At 42.9% G+C, this 26,743-nt stretch overlaps 1 protein-coding gene across 3 annotated transcripts in view; it reads left to right on the forward strand.

Annotated features, from left to right (window-relative positions):
• The window catches only part of LOC137521396 (Golgi integral membrane protein 4-like), a 212,441-nt gene that overhangs the window by 113,181 nt on the left and 72,517 nt on the right, over window positions 1-26,743 (forward strand). The window contains exons 7-9 of one of the 3 annotated variants that reach the window (XM_068240577.1): window positions 9,456-9,566; window positions 16,950-17,183; window positions 23,291-23,439. In XM_068240577.1, the coding sequence (XP_068096678.1) occupies window positions 9,456-9,566; window positions 16,950-17,183; window positions 23,291-23,439 (494 nt within the window). The remainder of the gene's footprint in view (window positions 1-9,455; window positions 9,567-16,949; window positions 17,184-23,290; window positions 23,440-26,743) is intronic. The other 2 variants (XM_068240579.1, XM_068240578.1) reach the window with 2 other exon arrangements.

A 26,743-nucleotide genomic window follows, 5' to 3' on the forward strand; every position in this document is an offset into this window, starting at 1 on the left:
TGTTTGTGCTAAAGAACACAAGGAATGGACATTAGCAGGGGCGCCGCGAGGCATAAAGCGAACCAAGCGGTCGCTTGGGGCCTCACAATCTTAGGGGCCTCGGCGGCTCCGTGACGTCGGCGTGACGTCACTTTTTCCCCGCAGCCCCGCCGGGCTGGCAGAGCAGAGCAGGGCTACAGGAAGATGGCCGCCGCCGAAGCCCTGCTCTGGAGACTATGTCTCCAGTACAGGGCTTCGGGTGGCCATCTTCCCGACCCGTAGCCCTGCATGAATCAGCGCGGGAGATTGGAGGAGGAAGCCAGGAAGGGAGCTCCGTGGGAACTGCGCGCCTGAGAAGCCGGCCGGGAGAGGAGACCAGGGAGAGAAGACTTCTGCCAGTGCCAGCCTGCCAGGTGAGTAAATTCTTTTCTTTTTGCAGCCGCAGCCCTAATTGCGAATTTGCGATTGATTTCTGCTGAACTGTGCCCTAAATGCGTTTGATATCTGCTGAAAATGTGGCCCTAATTGCGATTGATTTCTGCTGAACTGTGCCCTAAATGCGTTTGATATCTGCTGAAAATGTGGCCCTAATTGCGATTGATTTCTGCTGAACTGTGCCCTAAATGCGTTTGATATCTGCTGAAAATGTGGCCCTAATTGCGATTGATTTCTGCTGAACTGTGCCCTAAATGCGTTTGATATCTGCTGAAAATGTGGCCCTAATTGCGATTGATTTCTGCTGAACTGTGCCCTAAATGCGTTTGATATCTGCTGAAAATGTGGCCCTAATTGCGATTGATTTCTGCTGAACTGTGCCCTAAATGCGTTTGATATCTGCTGAAAATGTGGCCCTAATTGCGATTGATTTCTGCTGAACTGTGCCCTAAATGCGTTTGATATCTGCTGAAAATGTGGCCCTAATTTCGATTGATTTCTGCTGAACTGTGCCCTAAATGCGTTTGATATCTGCTGAAAATGTGGCCCTAATTGCGATTGATTTCTGCTGAACTGTGCCCTAATTGCGTTTGATATCTGCTGAAAATGTGGCCCTAATTGCGATTGATTTCTGCTGAACTGTGCCCTAAATGCGTTTGATATCTGCTGAAAATGTGGCCCTAATTGCGTTTGATTTCTGCTGAACTCTGCCCTAATTGCGTTTGATTTCTGCTGAAAATGTGCCCTAATTGCGTTTGATTTCGGCTGAAAATGTGCCCTAATTGCGTTTGATTTCTGCTGAAAATGTGCCCTAATTGCGTTTGATTTCTGCTGAAATGTGGCCCAAATTGCGTTTTTATTTTCTGGTGTCTGGGGTAACTGTTGCTGCATTTATTATTTAATGGTCATAGTTGGCTATATTTGCTGTGCTACGGTTAAGCTTCGCCCACACAATGTCATGGCCGCGCCAATCTTTCGGCGCGCTACGCGCGCCTCAATCACCCCAACATCCATTTTTTCCCCGCAAACAGCCCCGCCCCAATCCGCCCTCCTGCTCCACCCACATGTCATGGCCACGCCCACTTATGCGGGATAGCCACACCCATTTTTCGCCGCGGCGCATCTCTGGGAACTCCTTCAAGACTGTTGGAAGACAATTTCAGGTGACTACCTCTTGAAGCTCAAAGAGAATGCCAAGAGTGCGCAAAGCAGTAATCAAAGCAAAAGGTGGCTACTTTGAAGAACCTAGAATATGACATTTTCAGTTGTTTCACATTTTTTGGTTATGTACTATACTTCCACATGTGTTAATTCATAGTTTGGATGCCTTCAGTGTGAATATACAATGTTCATAGTAGTGAAAATAAAGAAAACTCGTTGAATGAGATGGTGTGTCCAAACTTTTGGTCTGTACTGTATATGCACAGTTTGCCTCATGCGTGAACTCTCACTACTTCACAGAAATCTCTGTACCGTCCATCGCCCCAATCGGGCTGCATGCTATGTCTCTCTTTTTTTCTTCCAGTTAACAAATTGAACAGACTTTCAATTTCCAAATCATTATTTTTGCCTCAATATGATTGTTTTCTAGTTTTCCTCAAGTATCCTCCCTAATCTGGAATTCTAAATTACTAAATATTTTTAAAAATGCATAAGTCATTCCTTTTTGTTCCCAGGGCTGGGTTTCTGGAAAGGCTACAAAGGCCATGGCCTTGGGTGCTGAAAAAGCAAAAGGGTAGAAGGGCGGCAGGACTTGGAGAGATAAGAGGCTGCTTGTCAAAATAAATAAACTCTCCCGCTTTGAAGCTGCCCTGTTTTGCTGCATACAGTACACAGCCTGAATTCCAGAGCTTTTTGCATCCTCCTTACTTCTTGGTGTGTGATGAGATAGTGTTACCTCGCCAGGGTTATAGAGAAACCTGGTTCACCATGTGCTTGCTGAGCATTGTGTAACTCTGGTTGTAGAGAATTTCCTATCTGGTAAGGTTTACATTGATAAGGTTTACATTCAGGGGATTATCAGCTTCACTTTACAGTTCAAGCTGAGCTGAACAGTGTATAGCTTGTCAGACTCTGTTAATGACTTGAGGCAGTGCTTCTTCTCTCTACCCCCCTGGATTGTAAATCTTTAACCTGCTGGGCGGTCTGGACGAGCACAGCTCGTCCAGTACCGCCGGAGGCTGCCGCTCAGGCCCTGCTGGGCCGATTTGGCTGAAATAAAAAGCAGCACACGCAGCCGGCACTTTGCCAGCCGCGTGTGCTGCCTGATCGCCGCCGCTCTGCGGCGATTCGCCGCGAGCAGCGGCGAAAGAGGGCCCCCCTAGCCGCCTGAGCCCTGCGCAGCCGGAACAAAAAGTTCCGGCCAGCGCTAAGGGCTGGATCGGAGGCGGCTGACGTCACGACGTCGGCTGACGTCGATGACGTCACTCCGCTCGTCGCTATGGCGACGATATAAGCAAAACAAGGAAGGCCGCTCATTGCGGCCTTCCTTGTTTATTCTGGGCGCCGGAGGCGATCGGAAGAACGCCTCCGGAGCGCCCTCTAGTGGGCTTTCATGCAGCCAACTTTCAGTTGGCTGCATGAAATAGTTTTTTTTTTTATTAAAAAAAAACCCTCCCGCAGCCTGCCTGGCGATCTTAATAGAACGCCAGGCAGGTTAATAGAAATAAAGGTTTTTTCTTCCCTAGAAAAATGTATGGCAGCCCCTACTAAACTAAATCTTAACCCCTTGGTGGCTCATTTTAAAGGTAGCAGTACTGCAGTAGAGATTTTGTACCATGTTACTAGCCATCAGTAAAAAAAAATCAGTGAAATAATCCATCAGTAAAATGTTGCCTTCTGATAGCTTAGTAACAGGTCTCTGATTACAGGAGAGCAGAGCGGGAGATGAACACTGCTCTGCTACTTCATGCCTGGTACACACCATGCAATTTCCCATCAGATAGACTGGTCAAATTGATTATTTCTCACATGTCTAATCTTATTTCTTATAGTTCTTATTATCAACTTTGTATAGAAGTGATCTCAAAATCGATTTCACCCATTATCTGATGAGAAATTGCATGGTGTGTACCAGACATTAGGGACTCACTGCTCTTACAGGCCTTGGGTGCTAGAAAGTACAAATCCGGCCCTGTTTGTTCCATTACCATATTTCAATTTTTTCCAAAACTTTTTATAAAATCAATTTTTTTTTCGCTGATCGAATTCCAATCAATTCTATACGAAAATCGATCAGTAAAACGATCGGACCTGTCTGAAATTATCAAGCCATCTATTTGCCCCCAAAAAACATTATGGTGTATTCCCAGCATAAGGAACTTGAGCACACTGTATTCCCTTTGCCACACAGGCTATCTTCTGTTTATCTCCTTATTGCTCTTTTCACAGTTGTCGAAACCCCACCTCTTAGAATGTGATCTCTTGCCGGCCTCCCTTTTTTCTTTGCTAATTCAGTTTCAAACACAGATCCTCAGAGTTCATTTTTTCTTGGCTGTCTCTGCTCTTAACAAGTGACCATACATAATAAAAAATATCACTCCAGTCTGCAGCTGTAAGCTCTCCTAAATGTTGAAGTGACTGTGCAGTGAGGAGGATATATGGAGAAAAATCAGCAGGGCTGCCACATGTATTTCCTTTTAAAGTGGGATGAAACTGAGAAGTCCAGAGGCATCTTAAGTTCTCGTACACCCCACTTTTCCAATGCTGGCCTCTCTCTGTTTTTGACAACTGATCATATTTTGGGGGAACGTAATGCTAATGCAGGGATGGGAAAGCAGAAATAGACTGAGAATACAGTTCACTGGCAAGCGACTGTGCTTTCTCCACCTGTTTCTTCTTTCTATCTTCCGCCCGTCTGAAGTAATTGCGATAGAATGTAGCACATTCATGGTCACCTTAAACAAGAAAAGTGCAGGGCGAAACCTGTAAATGTGATTTTTCATTTTAAATTTTTTTTTTAAAATGTTACACGTAAACATTACTGATTTTTATTTAAATGAATAACTCTGTTTTCTTAGGAAATTTAGTAAATAAACTGACCTCAGCTTGGTTAGCCATATGCCATTTTCTTATTTACTAGGATACTTTGAAGTAGGTCACTTTCATATAGTTGGCATGTTTTATGAATAAGCTGTTAGAATGCTACTTCCTACGTGTTAGGATATTGTAGTTTATATTCTGGAGGGATTTTTTTTTTTTTTTCTAGGAAAGTAGGATTTTGAGTTCTGATCAGCGTTAATCCACTTGTTGATCCCCACCACATCTTATAGACCATATGAATAGAAATTCTTTATACTAAAAAGTGGAAATTCAACCAGAATTCAGAAGACCACAGGTTTGGGTCCTATTTGATTTCCTCCTGTCTGGAGTCAGGACAGTACATAGTCACAGCTCTGCTTTGCTTCCTACAGTGCCATATGGAAAGGAAATTGGCTATGTCAACCACTCGCCCACCCTTTTACGGCACCCAATGGGAAGAGGGCATGGTTAGGATTGCCTCTCATCCAATTTCTGTTAGCACGTTATGGGACAGAGTGTGGCCTGACTGCCATGTGCTGAAGGGCACAGGAGAGGGCTTGTTGTTTTCACAGGACAAACCCACTATCGGTCAGTATACTACGGGTGCAATTAATGGGATTGGGGGAGCACCAAAAGTACAAAATATAATTGTGAGAATGTACTTTAATAAGGAAGGAGGGGAAGTTGGTTAAAAATATTTTAACACCCTAGAATAGCTGAAGTGACTGCAAGGCAATAATATCAGCAAAGCCTCCACTTCGACTCTTTGTTTCAATGTATAAGCAATACAGATGAGGCAGGAAATATACTATAGTTCAGCTGGATTATAGTATGGCTTCTAGATAAATAACTTTAAAGGGAACCCAAGGTAAGACGGATATGGAGGCTGCCATATTTATTTCCTTGTAAGCAATGCCAGTTGCCTGGCAGCCCTGTTGAACTTCTGGCATAAGTAGTGTCTGAGTCAAAACCCTAGAACAAGCATATGGTTAATCCAGTAAAAACTAAGAGTACCTGAACTGCTGCATGCTTGTTCAGGGTCTATTGCTAAAAGTATTAGAGACAAAGGATCAGGAGGACTGCCAGGCAACTGGTATTGTTTAAAATGAAATAAATATGGCATCCTCTGTATCCCTCTCACTTTAGCTGGCCTTTAACCACTTTACCCCCGCGCGTACGGATTTCTCCGCCCCTTTTTCCATCCTTTCACCCCCAGGGACGGAGAAATCCGTACTTTGCGCACTCCCGCCACTGTCCGCGCTCCCGCTCGTAAACACGCCGCCCGCTCGCCCAGAGATCAACGAACGGGAAAATCCATTCCCGTTCGTTGATCTAAGCCCCGCAATGATCTGCTGCCGCTCGGCTGAGCAGCGCGATCATTGTGAAAAAATAACAAAGTCCCAGCCTCTTTCTACTTCCTGCAAGCGTCCGGAAGGACGCTTGCAGGTCGCATGAAACAAATTGGTAATGTTGCCATCTTGTGGCCAAATAGTAAAACTACACCCTAACCATTTTTTACACACAAATAAACTTGTTTTACACAAAAAATTAACTCCTTACCTCCCACACTCCCCAATTTTTATTTTTTTTTGTAATTAAAAAAAAAATAAAAAATTTACAATAAAAAAAAAAACAAATAGTTACCTTAGGGACTGAACTTTTTAAATATTTATGACAAGAGGGTATAACACTGTTACTTTATAAACTATGGGCTTGTAATTAGGGATGGACGCAAAACTGAAAAAAATGCACCTTTATTTCCAACTAAAATATTGGCAGCAAACATTGTGATAGGGACATAATTTAAACGGTTTTATAACCGGGATAAATAGGCATATACATTTAATGGGTTTTAATTACAGTAGCATGCATTATTTAAAAACTATAAAGGCCGAAAACTGAAAAATAATTTTTTTCCCACATTTTTTCCTATTTGCCCATTAAAACACATTTAGAATAAGATTATTCTTGGCATAATGTCCCACCTAAAGAAAGCCTAATTGGTGGCGAAAAAAACAAGATATAGTTCATTTCATTGCGATAAGTAATGATAAAATTATAGACGAATGAATGGAAGGAGCGCTGAAAGGTGAAAATTGCTCTGGTGGTCAGGGGGTAAAACCCCTCAGTTGGGAAGTGGTTAAAGAGACACTGAAGCGTAAAAAAATATATGATATAATGAATTGGTTGTGTACTATGAATAATTACTAGAAGATTAGCAGCAAAGAAAATATTCTCATATTTTTATTTTCAGGTATATAGTGTTTTTTCTAACATTGCATCATTCTCTAATATGTGCAGATTACACAACACTCAGCATTCAAAATGATTCTTTCAGAGCAGTCTGTGAACTAATGACCTCTCCTCTGGCAGAGAAAAAGTAAATAGTTAACAAACAGTTGAGATAATAAAAGTCAGATAACAGCCCTCTCCACGACTTTGAAAGTCGTAGAGATTAATGGCTTTTTTGTATAGAGATAACAACTGGAGTTTCTTAACTCTTCCTGTACTGGAAACAATTAGACTGATGTATCTGATCTTAATGTTTTATTTCTTAGCTGTACTACACATACAAATCATAATATGATAATTTTTTTTTCACTTCAGTGTCTCTTTAAGCTATTAGGTTCTTTTCTCCACTTTTTAAACTGTGCATTGCACCTGGCCATTTGCAATACAAGTTTAGTCAGTGGAGTTTTTGTTGTTGTTTTTACATATTTATTTATTGTATTTTTCCTGGAATACGCTGAAATACAGCAGCTCAGAATAGCCTACCATTTTTACAGTCTGTTCTAACAAAGGCAAAGAACACCTGAAGTGAGAGGAATACGGAGGCCGACACATTTACGGTATTTAGTTTTAGCTAATGCAAACTGCCTGGCTGCCCCGCTGATCCTCCATTGCATTTATACCCTGAACAAGCCTGCAGATCAGATGTTTATGACTAAGGCTAGGTGCACACATAACATAGCGGGAAAGGCTGCGTTTTATGTCATGTTTTATGGTAATGTTGTGTGCGTTTTTTGCTGCATTTTACTGCATTTTTGGTGCGTTTGCATGAGTGGTTTTTCACTGTAGATGCATTTTTTAAGCATTTTGCATGCGTTTTAATGCATTTGCACTTTGCATACACAAAACGCATATGCGTTTTGTATGTCTTTTTCTTTTGCGTTTTATGCAAATCACTAGGAAGACAACAGGAAGCCGAAATACATCAGAATTTTTTTTTCAAAATATGCATAGAAAAAGCATGAAAAACGCATACTGCTGTGTTTCCATTGACTTTCATTATGTGCGTTTTTGAATATTATGCAACAAAGGTTTGAAAACGCATAGAAAACGCATATGCGTTTTTTCCCTGCAGCCCATAGACTTCCATTAGCGGCAAAAATGCAGCAGTTCCTGCAGCGCTAGCATTTCTGCTATGTGTGCACCTAACCTGGAGTCTGAATGCATTGGTCACGTTTGTGTCAGGTGTGCAATTCAGAAACTATTGATGCTAGAAAAATCATCAGGGTGGCCAGGCAGCTGGCATTGTGTAAAAGGAAATAAATATATCTGCCTCCTTTAAGAACAGTTTAGTTACACTTTAATAGTTTTAACCTATTCTACTTCTATCAGCCCTCTCATCCCCATTGCATAAAAAAGTTTATTCCTTATGAGTTTGTGTCTTTTATTTTTTTGTTTATTTGTATCTGCTGAATTCAACGTATGACAGTACTCCAGCATATATGCTTATTACTGGATTCATGTGAAAGTATGAACTTTAAACTACCGATCTGCTGAGCCCTAGGATAGATTATGGTAGTTGTTGGTGTTTGATAAATAAATGCTTGTGTTAGCTAAAAAAAAGTCTATTCTGAATTTTAAAATAACGAACAAAATGGCAGCTAAACGGTTCTCGTGACACAACTCAAATTCAGAACTGATTATAGTGCCTTTATCAGACTGTAATAATGATCTGGCTGCGAGCGCTCCCAGCGTGTTCACATAAAATACGTTAATACAGTTTTGTCTGTTTGACTGCTTATTATTTCATCATTTATTCATGAAGCTCCAAACAAATTCTGCCTTCACTTGCAGGTCTGCTGCTCTTAGCAGTGGCATATTTATAATCACCAGGCAGGGAGAGGTTTATTAACAGTGCCAGTCACGACTCGGGAGAACCAGAAAGTATGAAGGAAAATATGTAGAGTGTACGTGATGAGGTGCAGAGGCTTATGGTGCGCAGACACCAGCAATGATTGCAGTCTACAAGTAATATTGGTAAATGTGTTGCAGGTGCACAGTGGACGTGATGACCAGGGAGTCAGCTAAAGGCAAGGCCCTGAAATAAACACCTGAATAGGGGTGCCCCATTTTTTTTAGTTAGATGGATAATTTTTAATGTGCCTCAATCAGTGTTTTCTGATTTGTATAGAATGCACACATTTTAGAAAGTGGGAATTTGACATGGATTCCTGAGTTATATCTTCTCAACTACCCTCAAAACATATATTTGTCTATTGTAACTGATTTTCAAACTAACCTTTAGGGCACATTCACACTAAGGGCGTTTTTGCCCTTTTTTTAAGCGCGGGCAATTTTCAAAATCGCCCTCAAAACGCTTGTGCAGTTATTCCCTATGAGAGCGTTCACATCTGAGCAGTTTGTTTCCGATCCGCTAATGATGCCATTAGTATTCTTATTATTTTAGTATTTATATAGTGCTGTTCTGCAGCCATTATCGCACTTGGAATGTCAGGCTCCCCAAACTTTGCACAGCTGGTGACTGAGTGACTGCGGTATAAAGTTAGGAAAAGTAGATGAACAGTCATTCAGGTTTAACCCAATGGCTTTCAGTGGGGAAATGTAAAGAGCTACATTTCTCATACTTTTCACAGTTATTCCTACTTGCTGTATTTTTTTTTATTGTTTAGCCAAGTTGAACTTGACTTAGGAGTCCCATGATAAAGTGTGCCATCACTGGAGTCGCTGTGGTGTAGAGGCTGAACTTTGTCACTTGACTATTTCACCTCCAGGCTCAGATGGAAGAATTCCGCCAACTGAGGGATGCTCTGAAGAAAATGCCAAGCTTCAAAGGCACATCTGCCATCATACAAAACCAACACTCTGTGACTGCCAATACAAAGGTAAATCCTTTTAAAGGATACCCGAGGTGACATGTGACATGATGAGATAGATGTGTGTATGTATGTAGAAAGAAAAAAAGGAACACAGCCTGGTTATTTGTGTGCTAGGCACTGTACATACACATGTGTATCTCATCATGTCCCATGTCACTTTGGGTATCCTCTAAGTATACATGAAGGGCGGGGGTTACCAATATACATCAACCTATAGATAAAAGTTCTCTTTCTGATGCTAAAACAAGGTTTATTAACCTAAAAATGGGTATCCTAAACAATGTGTTAGATTTTACTATGTCATTACTATTCCTCTTCAAACTTATTAAACTTATTATTGTTAAAGGATACCCGAAGTGACATGGGACATGATGAGATAGACATGTGTATGTACAGTGCCTAGCACACAACTATGCTGTGTTCCTTTTTTTCTTTCTCTGCCTGAAAGAGTTAAATATCCGGTATGTAAGTGGCTGACTCAGTCCTGACTCAGACAGGAAGTGACTACAGTGTGACCCTCACTGATAAGAAATTCCCCTTTTTTTACCTCTTTCTTGCTCTCAGAAGCCATTTTTTGCTAGGAAAGTGTCTTATAGCTGTAATTTCTTATCAGGGAGGGTCACACTGTAGTCACTTGTCTTGTCTGAGTCAGCCACTTACATACCTGATATTTAACTCTTTCAGACAGAGAAAGAAAAAAAAGGAACACAGCATAGTTATTTGTGTGCTGGGCACTGTACATACACACATCTATCTCATCATGTCACATGTCACCTCGGGTATCCTTTAGACTAGGCGCTTGAGCTGCAGACACTAGGGTGCGCTCAGTAGGCAATAGAAGTGCTAGCGAAACTAGCCCATGGACTTCTTACTGAATAGATTCTAGCTTACTGAACTGTAAGTCGGGATTCAAACCCTTGTCTCCTGTATAGAGCCTTCCTGTTCCTCTGCCTGGCCCGTGATTCCAATGCTGTCTGCCAGTAAAGCTATTGGATCAAATGGTTCTGCAAAACTTAAAATTTATGCTTTCATCACACATTATTGAAACTTGCTGAGCCCTTGTTTTGTATTACCATCCAGCCAAGGCCGGGTAATTTTGGCTTTACCAAGTGTATTCATACTATGTGTTAAATAACTTTACATTTGGTAAGTCATTTATCATGGGTGGGTTGTGGTTGGGGTAAATTGTTTACAAGAGAAATTTGGCTATAGAGAGTTTGAGGGACATTTTTTACTCTTGTAATTATGAAGTAACCTGCATATGTGCCTTCGCCAGACATGCTCAAGTAATTAATAGGAGAGTACAGGTGAACCTGCCTGAGAATTCATCTTATTCAGGCTAAGATAGCTTTCCCTGGGCCATGAAAGTTTATTGAATTCTGAAAGATCAAACCTGCAGCAGAGCTAGTTCTAACTAGTTCAGCACTACTTTGCATTGCTCATTGATGCCTTTTAAGTGGTATAGTGGAGTGTGCAGCCAGCTTGGACTGCATCACTGCTTACTAAGTGCAGCAGTCCAAGCTCCCATAAACAATGTTATTTGGTGCATGCACATGAGGAGGAGGCTGTACACTATACTACACTACACTACACAAAATGCAGTAGGAGAGGTGAGCAATGCATGAGCAATGGCAGATATGGATGCTAATATTTCTGACTTGTTTGCTGTCAGGGCATTGTTGATTCCAGCAGATGGTAGACTCCACCCCCTGGGAAAGCCCATGCCTAAGTGACCACAAGTCTTTACAGAGCACCTCACAAGATATAACTGTAACTCCTAGTGCATGGCAGACTACTTTGCTGCCTGGTGGTTACCAGGTCATGACCCCTGGGATTGCCCCATTGGTAATGGGAAGAATAGGAGAGCCAAAACTTTGGTATGGTGGCAGGGCAGACAGGCATGGTATTCTTGGCAAGAATGATCTGGCATAGCAGGACAGAAGAGTGACTGACTGGACTGGTAGGATGGACCAACTGAACAAGACTGACTGATAGGTGGACAAATGGATTGATTAACTGACAAGACTAACCAACAGGCTGATTGGCACGCTATTGACTTGCAAGCTAGCTGACATGCTGACTGGCGGGATTGAAAGTACGGCGACACGTGCTGCATCTGTATGCTGTTTGGTTTGGGTTTAAATAACCCTGTTCTTTGTACAGTACTGTTGCTCCATCCCCAATAGCGAGGCAAGGGAATGGCATCCTCACCTTGCAGAAAGAGCTTCAAGGACAGTGTCTTATGTCGTAAGATCTAATGATACTTTTATTGGATCTTTAACCTCCTTGGCGGTAACCCCGTGTGTGACATGGGGTAAGCCTCCGGAGGGTGCCGCTCAGGCCCTGCTGGGCCGATTTACATAATTTTTTCTTTGCTACATGCAGCTAGCACTTTGATAGCTGCGTGTGCATAACGAGTGCCGTCATTACCCGCCGATTCACCGCTATCCGCCACGCCGCCCACCCCACCCCACCCCCCAGACCCCCTTCGCTGCCTGGCCAATCAGTGCCAGGCAGCGCTGAGGGGTGGATTGGAGCACCCGCTGACGTCACGACGGCGTCGGTGACGTCATCGTGATCGTCGCCATGGCGACGGGGAAGCCCATACAGGGAATCCCATTCAGAATGGGATTCCCTGCAGGGTAAAAGCGCCGGCGGCGATCGGAGGGGTGGCAGGGATAGCGAAGGGAGGGGGGGAAGCATGTAGCTAGCACTAGGCTAGCTACATGCTTTAAAAAAAAAGTGCTGCGCTGCCCCCTGGCGGATTTATTGTACCGCCAGGGAGGTTAATAAATGTATTATTTTTTAAATATTTTTTTTTATGGGGACCAGGAAGGGTCACGCCCATTCTCCATTCACAGGGATGTGCAGGTTAAAACGATTTTCAAATGTTATAACTATGTTCTACATCACTAGTGGAGTCACCTTAGATGTATAATTACGCCCCTATAGGAAACTTCTGCATTCTGAAGAAGCACACCTTTATTGGAAACGTTTCTCTGTATATATGATTCTACCTCTAGTGGTGGACCATGTGAGGTAAACAAAGGATCTGATTGGCTGTTTGTTTTTATAGCCAATTCACTGATAGGCCAAGATCACTTTAATAAGTGTATTGGCTGTGAATGAGGTAGCCAGTAAGTTATTAATTCCCTTCTGAAGGGCCACACCTAGGTTTGGAAACCTTTTGAAGGTTGGATATCATTAGTATTGCAGCTGACAAAATGTTGGCTGGACAGGAAGGATTGCTGATTGTTTGTTTTTTAATTGTTGATGAAATTGTAAATGTAGAGTAAAAAGAATAGGGGTCTAGTCTTGTAAAACAAAACAAAAAAAAAAGAGTCTAGTAATATAGAGTAGAGTAAGAAGTTCATGTGGAATAAAAAACAAACAAAAAATAATGTAAACTAATGCGTTAAAAAAAGAGCTGGTTGACACAAGTGTTGGTTGCAGCGTTTGTCACTCAAGCACTGTCCAATGAATGGACAGCGCTTTTTAAAGAATGGTATCGGCTTTTCCTGTAGTTTGAGTAAACGCTGAGCTCAATCCCATCATCTCCTTGCGCCCTTGATGTAGTGTCCAGGATCGGCTACATTAGGCACTTCTGTGTTCCCCTAGGGGCATCAAAATGCGATAAGATGATCGACTGACTAGAACCAATGCCAAATGCTAAGCGAGAGGCTCTATTAACTGAATTTGATTTATGGGTATTGTGGCCCAGGGCGACGGGCACGGGCAATAGCTCAAGTTGGCAAGAAAAAAAGAGGCAATAGCTGGTGCACAAATTACATATTCCCCCAAGTTGCGAGAACTTGGGAGGGAATACCTTTAACGCCACCCATGAGTTTGCCTGCAGCAGGGTGAGACGTCTTTTGGCTTCACCCTGCGCTGAAATTTGGCCACGGCCATTTCAAATTGTACATCCCCTGAACGACCGTGTGAACCGGCCCATACAGCAAAAGTTGAAGAGAAATCGAGAGCCCAATATGGTGTAGTATGTCAACATTGATTGGATAAATGAAACAGTGAGATGGTAATACTCACAAACACGGGTTACCACCTAGGTAACCACTCATTAGGCAGGTGAGGAGATTAGACCTGTCCTCACTCAGGATTAAGAAGTCGCTCTCTGTAGATAGGAAGAAAGGGGGTAGATCACCCCTCCACCTGGGGTGGACTCAAATATATTGGTAGGTGAACAGAGGCGCCAGAAGGATAAAAGTACATAAAATTTTTAAAAAATTGCTGGGAGGAAGTGGTGGACTCGACTCCGTTAAAGCAGACACCAAGGACTGTAAATGTATAGATGTACACATTTATTGAAAATACCCCAAAGATGCAACGCGTTTCGCGGGCACAGCCCACTTCTTCAGGCAATAAGCAGGGGATAAACAACAGCAATTCAGTTATAGCAAGCAGAGCACCTCTGTGGTATTTTCAATAAATGTGTATATCTATACATTTACAGTCCTTGGTGTCTGCTTTAACGGAGGCGAGTCCACCACTTCCTCCCAGCAATTTTTTTAAAATTTTATGTACTTTTATCCTTCTGGCGCCTCTGTTCACCTACCAATATATTTACGGCCCATACAGCAGTTGGAAGTGGCCAGCGCTCTACTCGCCTCTACTAATCCATCACCACACACTGCCCTGCTACCCCAGCATACATGGATCCTTGAGATGCATACCAGCTCTGTATCAACGCGGCATTCTCCTTTCTCACAGGAAAAACTGCTGGCATATACTTCCAGCACTACACTCACCACGGGGTGTTACATAACAGCAGTCTTGGCAAGTCGAGTTATATAATGCCATATTTTGGAAAGTATAATCTTTTGCTGTGGATTCCTATTTGAAGTGAATGGTCCAAGTCTGTAAATATTTAGCAGACAGTTAAGATGCCATCAGAACAACCTTACTCTCCTCCCGCAACTTCTGTTCCCTGCGTCCCTTGCTTTCTGAGCCTAGCCGTGGCTCCCTCCATGTCTCAGCACATCTCTGGCATGTGCACACATGATTTTTTGCTGCCTAGAACTTGTCACCAATGTAGGAGAGAGGACAGGAAAGGGACAGGAGTGAGGTCACAGATTGTGCTAGGAGACATTCAGGATCAGCAACATGGAAGAGGACAAATGGGAGGATTTCTAAAAGAAGAGAATATTTATTGTAGGTAAGTATTCATGTTTATAAGAGAGGGATTGCCAGGAAGCCACATAGTTATCGTGCAATCACTTTTTTTCACTCATCTGAACCGTGAACTGGTGCAGCCAGTGTCATATTCATGTTTTATGTGACTGTGGGTTCCTCCCTACACCAGGTTTAGTGCCCTAGCCTCCGATCTGTAGACAGCCTTGCTGCACTGGAGTCCCAAGTTCAAATCTGAAATTAATATGTGCTTCCTATGTGTATTGGGAAGAAAACAGGTGTGCCTGGAAACAACCCATACTAAAAAGTTAATTTTTGCTCCCCACTGAAATTGGCCTAAGACCCTGATGGGGATATTAGGGTTGATTAACTAAAAGTCAGTGAAATTGCTGTGCAGTACTTACTCCAATAGAGTAACGCGCACTGTGCAACCTCCATTACCCAGGTAATGCAAACAGTGCTGCGGTAACATTTAAGCTAGATGAATACTGTACATTACCATAGTAACACTCACAATACCTGGGTAATGCGGTTGGCGCTTATTGTACACTTTGCACTACTATTTTAAGTACCGGTACCTGACCTCACAGCAATTTTATTGACTTAGTGACTAAACCCCATTTTTGGCTATGGCACGAAGTACTGTAGGTTGTGAGTCAATTTGAGAGACGTTTAGTGTTGTGGCCGTGGGCTCTAAAGCAGGGCTGTGGAATTGGAGTCAGAGTCGAGAAGTCAGTCGGGGCAATTTTGGGTAGTTGGAGTCAGAGGTTTCATAAACTGAGGAGTCTGTGTCTGATGATTTTTGTACCAAATCCACAGCCCTGGTAAGTATTAGACTAAGGAGTCTGAGTCGAGGAGTCTGAGTCTGAGCCATTTTGGGTACCTGGAGTCGGAGTTGGTGGTTTCATAAACTTCGGAGTCGGATGATTTCTGTACCGAATCCACAGCCCTGCTCTAAAGTGCTGTAGTAGATGTCATTGCTATATAAATACAATAATAAATAGAATATTATTTTTTCTGTATGACATTTAGCACTAAAGTTTCATATTTTTTTACATCTGCAAAATATTAAATATGGCATATGAAGTGTAATTTTTCTGGAGCGCCATCTGTTGGATTTACTGGTGAGCCGTGTACCCCCTACAACAGCCTTGTTTTGCTGCTGTGTAGTAAACATAAGATGGCTTCTCAGAGAACAGTATGGAGCCCAGTTACGATTCATGTAGTCTCTTTGGTCTTGTAATGTTAGAGACTTGCTTGAATTCTCCTGCTCACAAAAAATTACCAGATGGAAGTGCACAAGGAGCACCAACAAAACTGGCATATTTCTTTGTATTTAAACTAGAAAACTGTTTTCTTGAACTGTGCTTAGTAATAGAAACCTACAATAATAATTTGTATAGTGTTTTTCTTCTGTCTGACTTAAAGCGCATGTGAGGCAACTGCTACAGTGCATTCAGACAGTATCAGTGTTACAGAGTCTAGCCTAAGAACTCTTCTCTTTCTGATTAGGTGCTGGCTTACTGAATAGGAAGAATTGAATAAGAATTGAACCTAGGTCTCCTATGTCAGAGGCAGAGCCTTTAAAGGGGAACTGAAGAGAGAGGTATATGGAGGCTGCCATGTTTATTTCCTTTTAAGCAATACCAGTTGCCTGGCAGCCCTGCTGATCCTCTGCCTCTAATACTATTAGCCATAGCCCCTGAACAAGCATGCAGCAGATCAGGTGTTTCAGACTTTAAAGTCAGATCTGACAAGACTAGCTGCATGCTTGTTTCTGGTGTTATTCAGATACTACTGCAGAGAAATAGACCAGCAGGTTTGCCAGGCAACTGGTATTGCTTAAAAGGAAATAAACCTGGCAGCCTCCATATAGCTCTATCTTCAGTTCCCCTTTAACCATTACACTGACTAGCAATAAACGCATGCATTGCCATGAAAGAAATTCATTTGTGTATACTTGATTTGTCATAAAAAGGTAGAGTTTTGTGCTTAATTGTAGTTTCTTCATGTGCTTTTGTTCGACACTGCTTCTATTCTATTGCTATGGGATATTAATAATGTATGAATACTGCTGCTGCGTGTGTGTGGCTTGGCCCCAGGCTGCAGATCTAGGTCTTATTTGTAATACACATACACAAGGTGAGCAGTCAGGCTAGAGGCACTGTGACAGATGTGTAGAGTGGATGTGATAAGCAGTCTTTTGTGTTTAAGCTGCTCTCTGACTCATGTCATATTCTGCAGGGTGTGAAAGGAAATGTCCCCCAGGTGCCCCAGAAGCCGCAGGAAAATGCCAAGAATGCCCGTGAAGGAGTAGCTCAAGTGAAGAAGCCTTCCATAGTTCAGCCTGTATCGCCAAGCAATATACAGCCACGCAACCCCCTTGTTCACACAGTCACGTTGGGGGCGGGTTCCCGGAATGAAAGCCATGTGGCCAGACTGACGAGGACAGTTAATAGTTTGCCAGACCGCAAACAGGTATTCTGGACATTTCAGTGAAGGCTTAATTTGTACTGTTCAGTCATAACATTAAAACCACTGACAAGTAAAGTGCATTACAATGAATATCTTTTAAAAATGACACTTGACAGGAAATGGGAACACGGGCCTAATTATGGCCCTCGTGGACTGTGGGGGGTTAGGAGCTTAGGTGAGCTACTTCTGACCCCCCTCCCAACCAATCCATATTGCCCAGCAGAGAGCAGCGGAGCACAAATCTCTACTCCAGCACCAGGTCCTCTCACCTCATCTTCACTGCCGCTGTTTAGACTGGAGCAATGTCCCCCATAAGGCTTTTGAATGCATGCCATATGAGCCTTACAGATGAAGGCTGTTGCACACTGACCAGCTGCAGTGAATAAGAGATGAGCTGACACGTCGCTGGAGTAGGTATTTGTGTTCCACTGCAAGCATGCTTATTGGATTGTGGAAGAGAGTTGGGCCCCACTTCGCTAAGGTTGGTCAAGAGTTAAAGAGCCCCGTATGATGTCCATCTCGCCTCACTTACTGAGCAATGGAGGGATAATTAGACTGACCACACTTACTAAGTGCCCTTTTCCACTAGCAAGCGTTTGCTGATTCTTAAGTGCAGCTTGTTTAAAATAACAATCTTGGCTGGCCTTTTCCACTGCATTCCGATTTAAGAAAACAAACAAACACATGTCTGTGCGATTATGATGCGTTTTGCATTTCAAAACACAGAAAATGCGTTTGCTTTTTACGTTTTTTATAGTGATATAACCACTAGTATCTATTTTCAAAAATCAAGACAACACTTGCCAATCAGAAAAACGCAAACGCATAAACGCACATAAAAATTGGTCAAATTTTGCGTTTTGCAGTGGAAAAGGACCCTAAGGGAAGGAAGGGGTTGATCTTTATGCTGGCTATGTTAGTGGGGAGCAATTCTTATACTGACCAGACTTACTGATGGGGTGGGGGGGGGGATAATTGCCACACTCGTGCAGGCAAGGAGGTGTTTTTTTTTTTTTATATACTGGTCACACTTACTGGGTGGGCAGGGAGGAATTGGGAATAGAAAGGGGGGCAGCATAGTTTGTAGTTTTGGGCAGTAAATGAATAGTCAAGTGATGTTTTGGAAGCATGTCAAGCGTCAGAAACCAAGGGGCATATTCACTAAACTGCAGTAAGCAGAATTGTGTGTGTAAAGTCTTACCGTACGATGAGTAGCACATAATACAATAAAGGTGAAACTAGAAAAATTACAATATCGTGCAAAAGTTAATTTATGTCAGTAATTCATGAGTCAGTAGACTCATTACATACAAAGCGAGGTATGTCAAGCCTTTATTTGTTATAATTTTGATGATTATGGCTTACAGCTTCTGAAAACCACAAAAACAAAATCTCAGACCATTAGTATGTGGAAGTGTCCAATATTCTAGGCTCAAAGTGTCACTCTATCAGCTAATCAATCCAAAACACTTGCAAAGAGTTCCTGGGCCTTAACCTCCTTAGCGGTATGGACGAGTTGTTACGTCCATAACCGCCGGAGGACGCCGCTCAGGCCCCGCTGGGACGATTTTCATAATTTTTTTTTTAAAACACGCAGCAAGCACTTTGCTTGCTGCGTGTTGTATACGATCACCGCCGCTCACCGCCGATGCGCCGCTACCCACCGCGTAAGGGCCCCCCCCTCCCGAGACCCCTGCGCAGCCTGGCCAATCAGTGCCAGGCAGCGCTGAGGGGTGGATCGGGACTCTCGATGACGTCGATGACATCATCACTATCGTCGCCATGGCGACGGGGGAAGCCCTAAAGGAAATCCCGTTCAGAACGGGATTTCCTTATGGCTAACAGCGCCGGCGGCGATGGGAGGGGTCGGAGGGATGCGGAAGGGAGGGGGCATCATGTAGCTAGCGCTAGGCTAGCTACATGATTGAAAAAAAAAAATATTAAAAAAATAGCGCTGCGCTGCCCCCTGGCGATCTTTAATAGAACACCAGGGAGGTTAAAGAGAACCCAAGGTGGGTTTCTGCAATCCATATTAGGACACAGAGGCACATTCTGCATACTATCACCAGGCGCTGTGTCCTTATAGTGTGCCTCCAGTCGCCACCCTTGCTCTGCTGTCCCCCCTTTATAAAAACCGCCACGCTAGCAACACACAAATTGTTGCTAGTCAGCTGTTTACATTCAGGCTGCCACTCACCGCCACTCCCCCGCCTCCTGTATAGCGCGGCTCCCCACCTGCATCCCTTCCCTCCCCGCCTTCGTAAGCTTCCTCCATTTGGTTTACAGAGGTGGGGAGGGGGCGCAGGCAGGGAGCCATGTAATACAGGAGGCGGGGGAGCGGCGGTGAGTGGCAGCCTGAATGACGAGGGCGGCTGGAGGCACACTATAAGGACAAAGAGGCTGGTGATAGTATGCAGAATGTGCCTCTGTGTCCTAATATTGATTGCAGAAACCCACCTCAGGTTCTCTTTAAACAGTCTCTGTCTGGTTCAGAATAAATGACATAAATTAACTTTTGCATAATATTGTAATTTTTAGAGTTTCATGTGTACATTACATTCGATAATAAACACAAATTCTGATCCATAAACATTTCACAAACTTTAACCCTTAAAGTCACGCCTAAAACATAATTTTTATTATAAATACTTAAAAATTGTGCTGCACAACTATACATTGATTACAAAACGAGGGCAGGAACACTTTTGCACCCTTAGCACTAAGTACTAGTTCCCCTGATGAAGGCTCCAATTAACGGGGGTGAAACATGTCGGGTTGGTGGGGGGTTTTAATGTAAATAGTAAACAGTCAGTCGAGGGGATAGAGATCCAGGTCTTAGCGATAGATTGGACACAATCAGAAACGACCTGCTATGCACTAGATCCTGCCCTCGTTTTGTAATCAATGTATAGTGGTGCAGCACAATTTTTAAGTATTTTATAATAAAAGTTATGTTTTAGGAGTGACTTTAAGGGTTAAACTTTGTGAATACATTACATTCGGTAAGATTTAAAATTTAAAAACATTCTGCTTACTGTGGTTTACTGATTATTTCCCCCAATCTACTTTTGATGAGGGCCAAATTGCGGTGGCTTGAGAGCCGGATCAGAGCAACTTCAAAACGACAGGTCTTGTGGGTAGGGATGCTCATTCGGATTCCGCGGAAATGCAATTTCCGAAATTACATTTCCACATCGGAATGCAGAAATCGGTAATGCAAGTGCGGTAATGCAAGTGCAATCATGGAAATTTCCGCCGGAAATCGTGTAAATTCCGTCCGACTTTAACATCGATTTTCTCAAAAACTATAAGGTCTTTTTGAAAACTTTTTTTGCATCTTGTTCACAAGATTCAGTTGAATAAACACTGAAAATTTGGTGTTTCTAGGACTTACGGGGGCTTTGCTATTAACCGCTAAAGTTGGCCGATTTTTACTGTAATGTAAAAATGCAGAAAATCTGCATCTGCCTATTTTCTGCATTTTACATTACAGTAAAAATCCGCCGACTTTAGCGCGGTTAATAGCAAAGCCCCTGTAAATCCTAGAAACACCAAATTTTCAGGGTTTATTAAACAGAATCGTCTGAACAAGATGCAAAAAAAGTTTTCAAAAAGACCTTATAGTTTTTGAGAAAATCGATGTTAAAATCGGGCGGAATTTCCGCGATTTCCGGCGGAAATTCCGCATTGTAATGCGGAAATTGGTAGCGGAAAGCGGAACCGGTAATTGGCAATGGCGGAATGTGGATTTACCGCGGAATCGGAAATTAGCATTTCCGACCATCCCTACTTGTGGGTTGTTTACAGTATCCAGAGATTTTAGCACCTGCAAAAAAATGGTGTAAGAAAGTAGCACAGATGTACTGGCAGCATGGTTACCCGAGGCTTGTAGATACAGGTGGTGTCTGATCACATGGAAGAGTCATTGCACCGCATTGTACCACAAATTGCTGAAAAACGTTTTGAAATAGTCAAGTCAAAAAATATTTTCAAAAATACATTTTTGAGAAAATGTATTTTATAAAGTTCAAGAAAAAAAAGTACGACATTTTGCTGTGGTACACTTGGGGCACAGTGGGACATGTGACACAGTGGGGAGGGGGCTGAGGTGGAATGCAGAAGTTTTCCAGTGGTTCCACAACAGGTAGTTGTATAATCCAGAAGGTCATGTACAATAGATCTTAAAAATCAACAAACCATTTTCAATTAAAAATCAACAAACTTCAAATCATTGAAGTATTCAACTTTTCTACCTTTTCTCACCAACAGACACTTGAGGATCTTACAGTCTAATACCTATCATGTCTCAGTCTGACATTTTTGTGAGAACACTTCAACTTTCTGCTAAATTCTTCTGCTGAAAAGTCCAATATCTAATGCAAGGTGGCAGATGAGGGAATCCACGTAATATAATTAAAGAAAAACTTAAGTCAGGAAAAAAAAATGACATTTACTCACCCGGGGCATCCCTCAGCCCCCCGAAGCTGTATGGTGCCCTCGCAGCCCTCGCAGCCCCGCTCCGATCCTCCTGTCCCCGCCGGCGGCTACTTCCGGGTTCGGCGACAGCCGCCGACAGGCTAGGAACGCGGCTGATTTTCCGCGTTCCCAGCCGCTATATCACCCTCTATGCTGCTATAGCGTATATATATATATGTATGTATGTATGTAATATAAATATATATATATATATATATATATATATATATATATATATATATATATATATATATATACGCTATAGCAGCATAGAGGGGTGATATAGTGGCTGGGAACGCGGAAAATCTGCCGCGTTCCCAGCCTGTCGGCGGCTGTCGCCGAACCCGGAAGTAGCCGCCAGCGGGGACAGGACAATCGGAGCGGGGCTGCGAGGGCACCATACAGCTTCGGGGGGCTGAGGGATGCCCCGGGTGAGTAAATGTCATTTTTTTTTTCCTGACTTAAGTTTTCCTTTAAGGTGGTTTTATCATTTTGGCTGAATAGGGTATATCCTTTACAAAACCTTACATTCTGAAAGACAGATACCCTTTGGCTTGTTACCAATAAGCCAATAAGAAAGATTGTGGTTTGTGCAGTACATCATTTATATTCTAAAATCTAGTTGGATGGCTCTTGGACGTAACACAGTGGCCTTGTAATAAAAGTATCGCAAGAGTGATATTGGTAACAGCGTTTTTTTTTTGTTTTGTTTTTTTAACTGTAGATGTCAGAAGCATTAACCTTTTGCTGTAGAAAAGGAAAAATTAAGTTTTTCTGCAACATTCCGGCATCTGCACTGGTGCAGAGGCTAGTCAGTGTATGGTGTTAAGGGAGGAGGTTCAGCTGTGCTTACGAACCAGGAAAATGTTCTATGCACTCCACTGAGATGTGGGGACAGTACTTTTCCAGGGCCAGCTTTCTAGCGTCTATTTCACCATGTCCTTTATTAATAATTTATGGACACAACTTTCTCCCTCCTTCTCTGTAAATTACTGTGGACCATATCTGATATGAATAGCTCTGTGCATCCTGTATTGTGTTGTGTAGTATGAGGAATATGCAATGAGTGATCCTGTTATCTTATCAGCACTACAAACTATATCCGTGTATAATGTCCGCATTCTTCATGCAGCACTTTTATCGCCGCCTCAAATTCTACAAATTCCAGCTAGGACACTTTTACTTCATATTTGCCAGGATTTCCTTTCATACCTCAGAAGCATATTGGCAGGTGAATTTATTGGCCCAATGCTCCCCCCCCCCCCCCACCCCCCCCATCCAAAAAAGGCCTAAATTGTGTGAGGGATCCACTGAAAGAGTGAGGATGTGGTTTAATTCCATTAAACGGCAAAATTCTGGATCTAAACTTTTGTTCAATCCAATGCACAGTTTAGTATTTTCTCACTAGCACTGTAATAAGTGTATTTGTAGTATAAGTATATACTGTATAAGTATCTTTGTAGTTTTTTCAGTGTAATAGTCCTTGAAGGCTTCTGCATCTCCTTATATCTGAATGTAGTTCATGAGGTGACAGGGGTTGGGCATATAGCATATATCACAGATTTAGTATTATGCTGTAAGTGACTTGCATTTTAGATGTGTTGGTGATTTCCTGCTGCTATTCTGTTTTGCAGGATAAGAAGGGAGCTGTGTCGCCACATGCCCAGCAGCCACCCCAGCTACCTGCCCTCCACAAGAGAGTCACTCATGTGCCAGGAGCAGTGGATAAAAAGCCACCCACTGTGACAACTCGAGCTGCCAAAGAACAAGTGCCAGTTCACAGGTGTGTGGCTGAGAGCTGTTTTTTCCATCCCTCTCTGGCTAATCCTTTATCCGTATTGCAGTGACTCAGGTCTTCGTGCTGATTAATCCCTTTCCAGCCTGCTCGATCGCATACAGAATTGATTTCAGGTTTTACCAACGCTGAAACACACAGCAGCAAAGACAATTACTTCAATGGCATGTGCTTGGGAAAAACTGAAAAATGTATATAGCAAGGTAGAAATTTCACATTTCTGCATAAGTCATCTAGAACAATGGTACCTAACGGACTATGCAGCCCTTCTTAGAATGCAGTCGTGTTAAAAATAATCAAAGGGAACCTGTCAGATTGTTTTTTTATCTTTAAATACTGGCATTGCTTATTGTAGATGTACTACCTTTTGTTATACAGCAGATTATTTCATGTATGCTTATTAGCCTTTATCAATCTTATGCGTACACTGCATAGTCTTACTGCTCTGCCTTTCCTTTCCTACTATTCACAAGTCAGTAACTGCATTGTTATCGTCGGGTGAGAGATTCTACTCTTTCTTGCCATATACAAACAAGTCAGGTCATCTCAGCGCCTGCACATAATCGCATAGCGCCTGACTTGTGTGCCGCCATGGACCCTAATCTTAGTTACAGGTAAAGTGCGGCCGGGGATTTTCTGCTAAAATCCCTGTAATTCAGGTGCCACCAATAGCCAGACTCTGAATGAAGTTTTGTCCAAAAGGACAGATTAGGTTATCAGTAGGGAAATATATTTCTTATATTCCCCTACATTGCCTTGACTTCTCCCCAGGCCCAACTAACCACCACCAGGAACATAAGTACACTCTACAAACTAGTCAAGTAGTGTTTCTTGTCAGGAATAAAAGTATCTATTCAGTGTATGTCTGAGATTTGTGAAGGTTCTTTTTGTCTACAGAAAAATAACTTGTATATGTTGTTTGTAACTTTTTGTACCCCTTTAAAACGGAATATAACCCTGCATTTCAACTTTGCTCTAAAACATTATTTACAGCATATTACTAGACCAGCATTGGAAGGGTTAAACACAGAGGTTTAAAGTTCCATGGAGAGATATGCAGAGGTTCAGATAGATACATTTAACTAAATAGAATGTAACAAGTGATAAATGTTACACACTCTTTGGTTGTCCTCCAGCTCCATCTCAGTCAGAGAGAGTGAGTCACATTCCACACTTAGGCCCGGTTCACATTAGCGTTCCCTGTCCGGATTCGCCGGGCCGGATCCGGACCGTATACTGTACAAACGGAACGTATGTTCCGCATAGCAATGCAAAGGCTATGCGGACGTTCACACGCGTCCGTTCCGTACAGTACGGAGCCGGATCGGAGCCGGACTCCGGAGGCTTTTCCAGTATGGGCTATTTTTCGGTCCGGATCATCCGGCCCACGCACCCGGACCGGAGCCTGACTGCACCATGAAACATTAAAGCAATGGGAAACGGAAGCACAGAACACACTGGAGACAAACACCGGACGTTCTACCCCACTTCCTATGCGTATTTATAGCGGCCATTTCGGATGGGGACACATGGGCCCAGCATATCTGGAGTGGAGCAGCAGTGACACACGTGCTGGAGCTGTTTGGCAGTATGTCGGAGGTAGAGGTGAGGCCTACAGCGGAGGACCTGATTCTACAGGTGCACCAGGTGCACCTTCTGCAGACCCCAACAAATGTTAAGGTATTTTGTTATCTTTTTGTTTTTTGTTTTTTTCCCCACGGATCCGGATGGCAGTCTGAAGCAGTCCTGATGCAAACGGACCGGATCCGGATCGGAACCGTACGGTTCTAATCCGGATCAGGTCCTGATACGATCCGGTCCGTTTGCATGCCAAAACGCAAGTGTGAACGGGGCCTTAGATACATTTATGTAAACAAAATGTATCTATGTAAGCTTCGGATGCGTCTGCAGTTCTCTCTAGGAACTTTAAAGCTCTGTGTAACCCTTCCAATGCTGGTCTAGTAAAAAAAACAACAATGCTGGTTGCATATAATATACTGTAAATAATGTTTTAGAGCAAAGTTGAAATGCAGGGTTATATTCCGCTTTAAATACCCCTTTCATTTGGCTACGATTCTTTCATTTAGTGGTCTAGTAGGTTTCAGCCATCTTACTCTCTACGATTGCTGCATGAAGGAAAGCACTTGTCTGCACGTCAGTTTAATTCCTTGTGGAGTCAAGACAACCACCCCAGTGAAAGGAACATGTGCTAAGTAAGCAGAGATGTGGAACCAATACAGTGTCAATGCAATGCACAGAACTTCAATATGTGCATCAATTGCAGTGGGAGAGGCAGCTACCACAGCCACTCCTCTTTTAGAATTTAGCCCTGTCAGTAGGTTAAATATCATCACCTAGCAACAAGTTTCCTACAAGCAGTGCTGTTACTGTATTTTTTGGACTCACTTTTTTTCTCCCCTAAAAGTGGGGGGGAAAGTCACCACGTCTTATAGTCCAAATGCAGGGAGTTCTTGACTTGTGAGCGCCTGCCAATATGAACCCCCAGCCCACCGCAATGTGTGGACTCCCTGTACTGTGCCCATGCAGAGGAAGATACAGGAAAAACGAGGGACACAGAGGCATAGAGGAGGACACATAGAGGACACAAGGTGGACAAAGGAGGACACAGGTAGACGCAAGAGGTACAAAGGAGGCATAATCCACAAGATACCTCTTCCCCATGGATGCACCAGGTTTAGTATATATATATTTTCCCCCCTGGTTTTGTCCTCTAAACCTAGGTGCGTCTTATGGTCAGGAGCGTCTTATAGTCTGAAAAATACGGTAGTTTACAATCTCTGAGAACTCAGTGAACAGGTGTTCAACCAATAGTGAACAGGTGTTCACTATTAAAGGGAACCTAAACTGAGAAGGATATAGAAGTTTCCTTTTAAACAATACCAGTTGCCTGGTAGCCCGGCTGATCTCTTTAGCTGCAGTAAAGGTTGCATCACAAACCTGAAACAAGCATGCAGCTAATCCAGTCTGACTTCAGTCAGAGCACCTGATCTGCATGCTTGTTAAGGGGCTATGGCTAAAAGTATTAGAGACACAGGATCAGCAGGAGAGTCCGGCAACTGGTATTATTTTAAAAGGAAAAACCCATATCCTTCTCAGTTTAGGTTCCCTTTAAGGATAAGTGTACTTATCTGAGCTAAATCTGCTCTAAACTGTCCTCAATAATGCATTAGTGATTTTTGCCTCCATGAAGAGACCTGCAAGCCGTCTATTTTGAACACACTGAATCCAGCGCTGGAGAGTTGGGTGCAGCAGCGCAGGAGATTTGGATGCA

Source organism: Hyperolius riggenbachi, chromosome 6 (genome assembly GCF_040937935.1).
Source record: "Hyperolius riggenbachi isolate aHypRig1 chromosome 6, aHypRig1.pri, whole genome shotgun sequence".
In the NCBI taxonomy this organism is placed as follows: Eukaryota; Metazoa; Chordata; class Amphibia; order Anura; family Hyperoliidae; genus Hyperolius; species Hyperolius riggenbachi.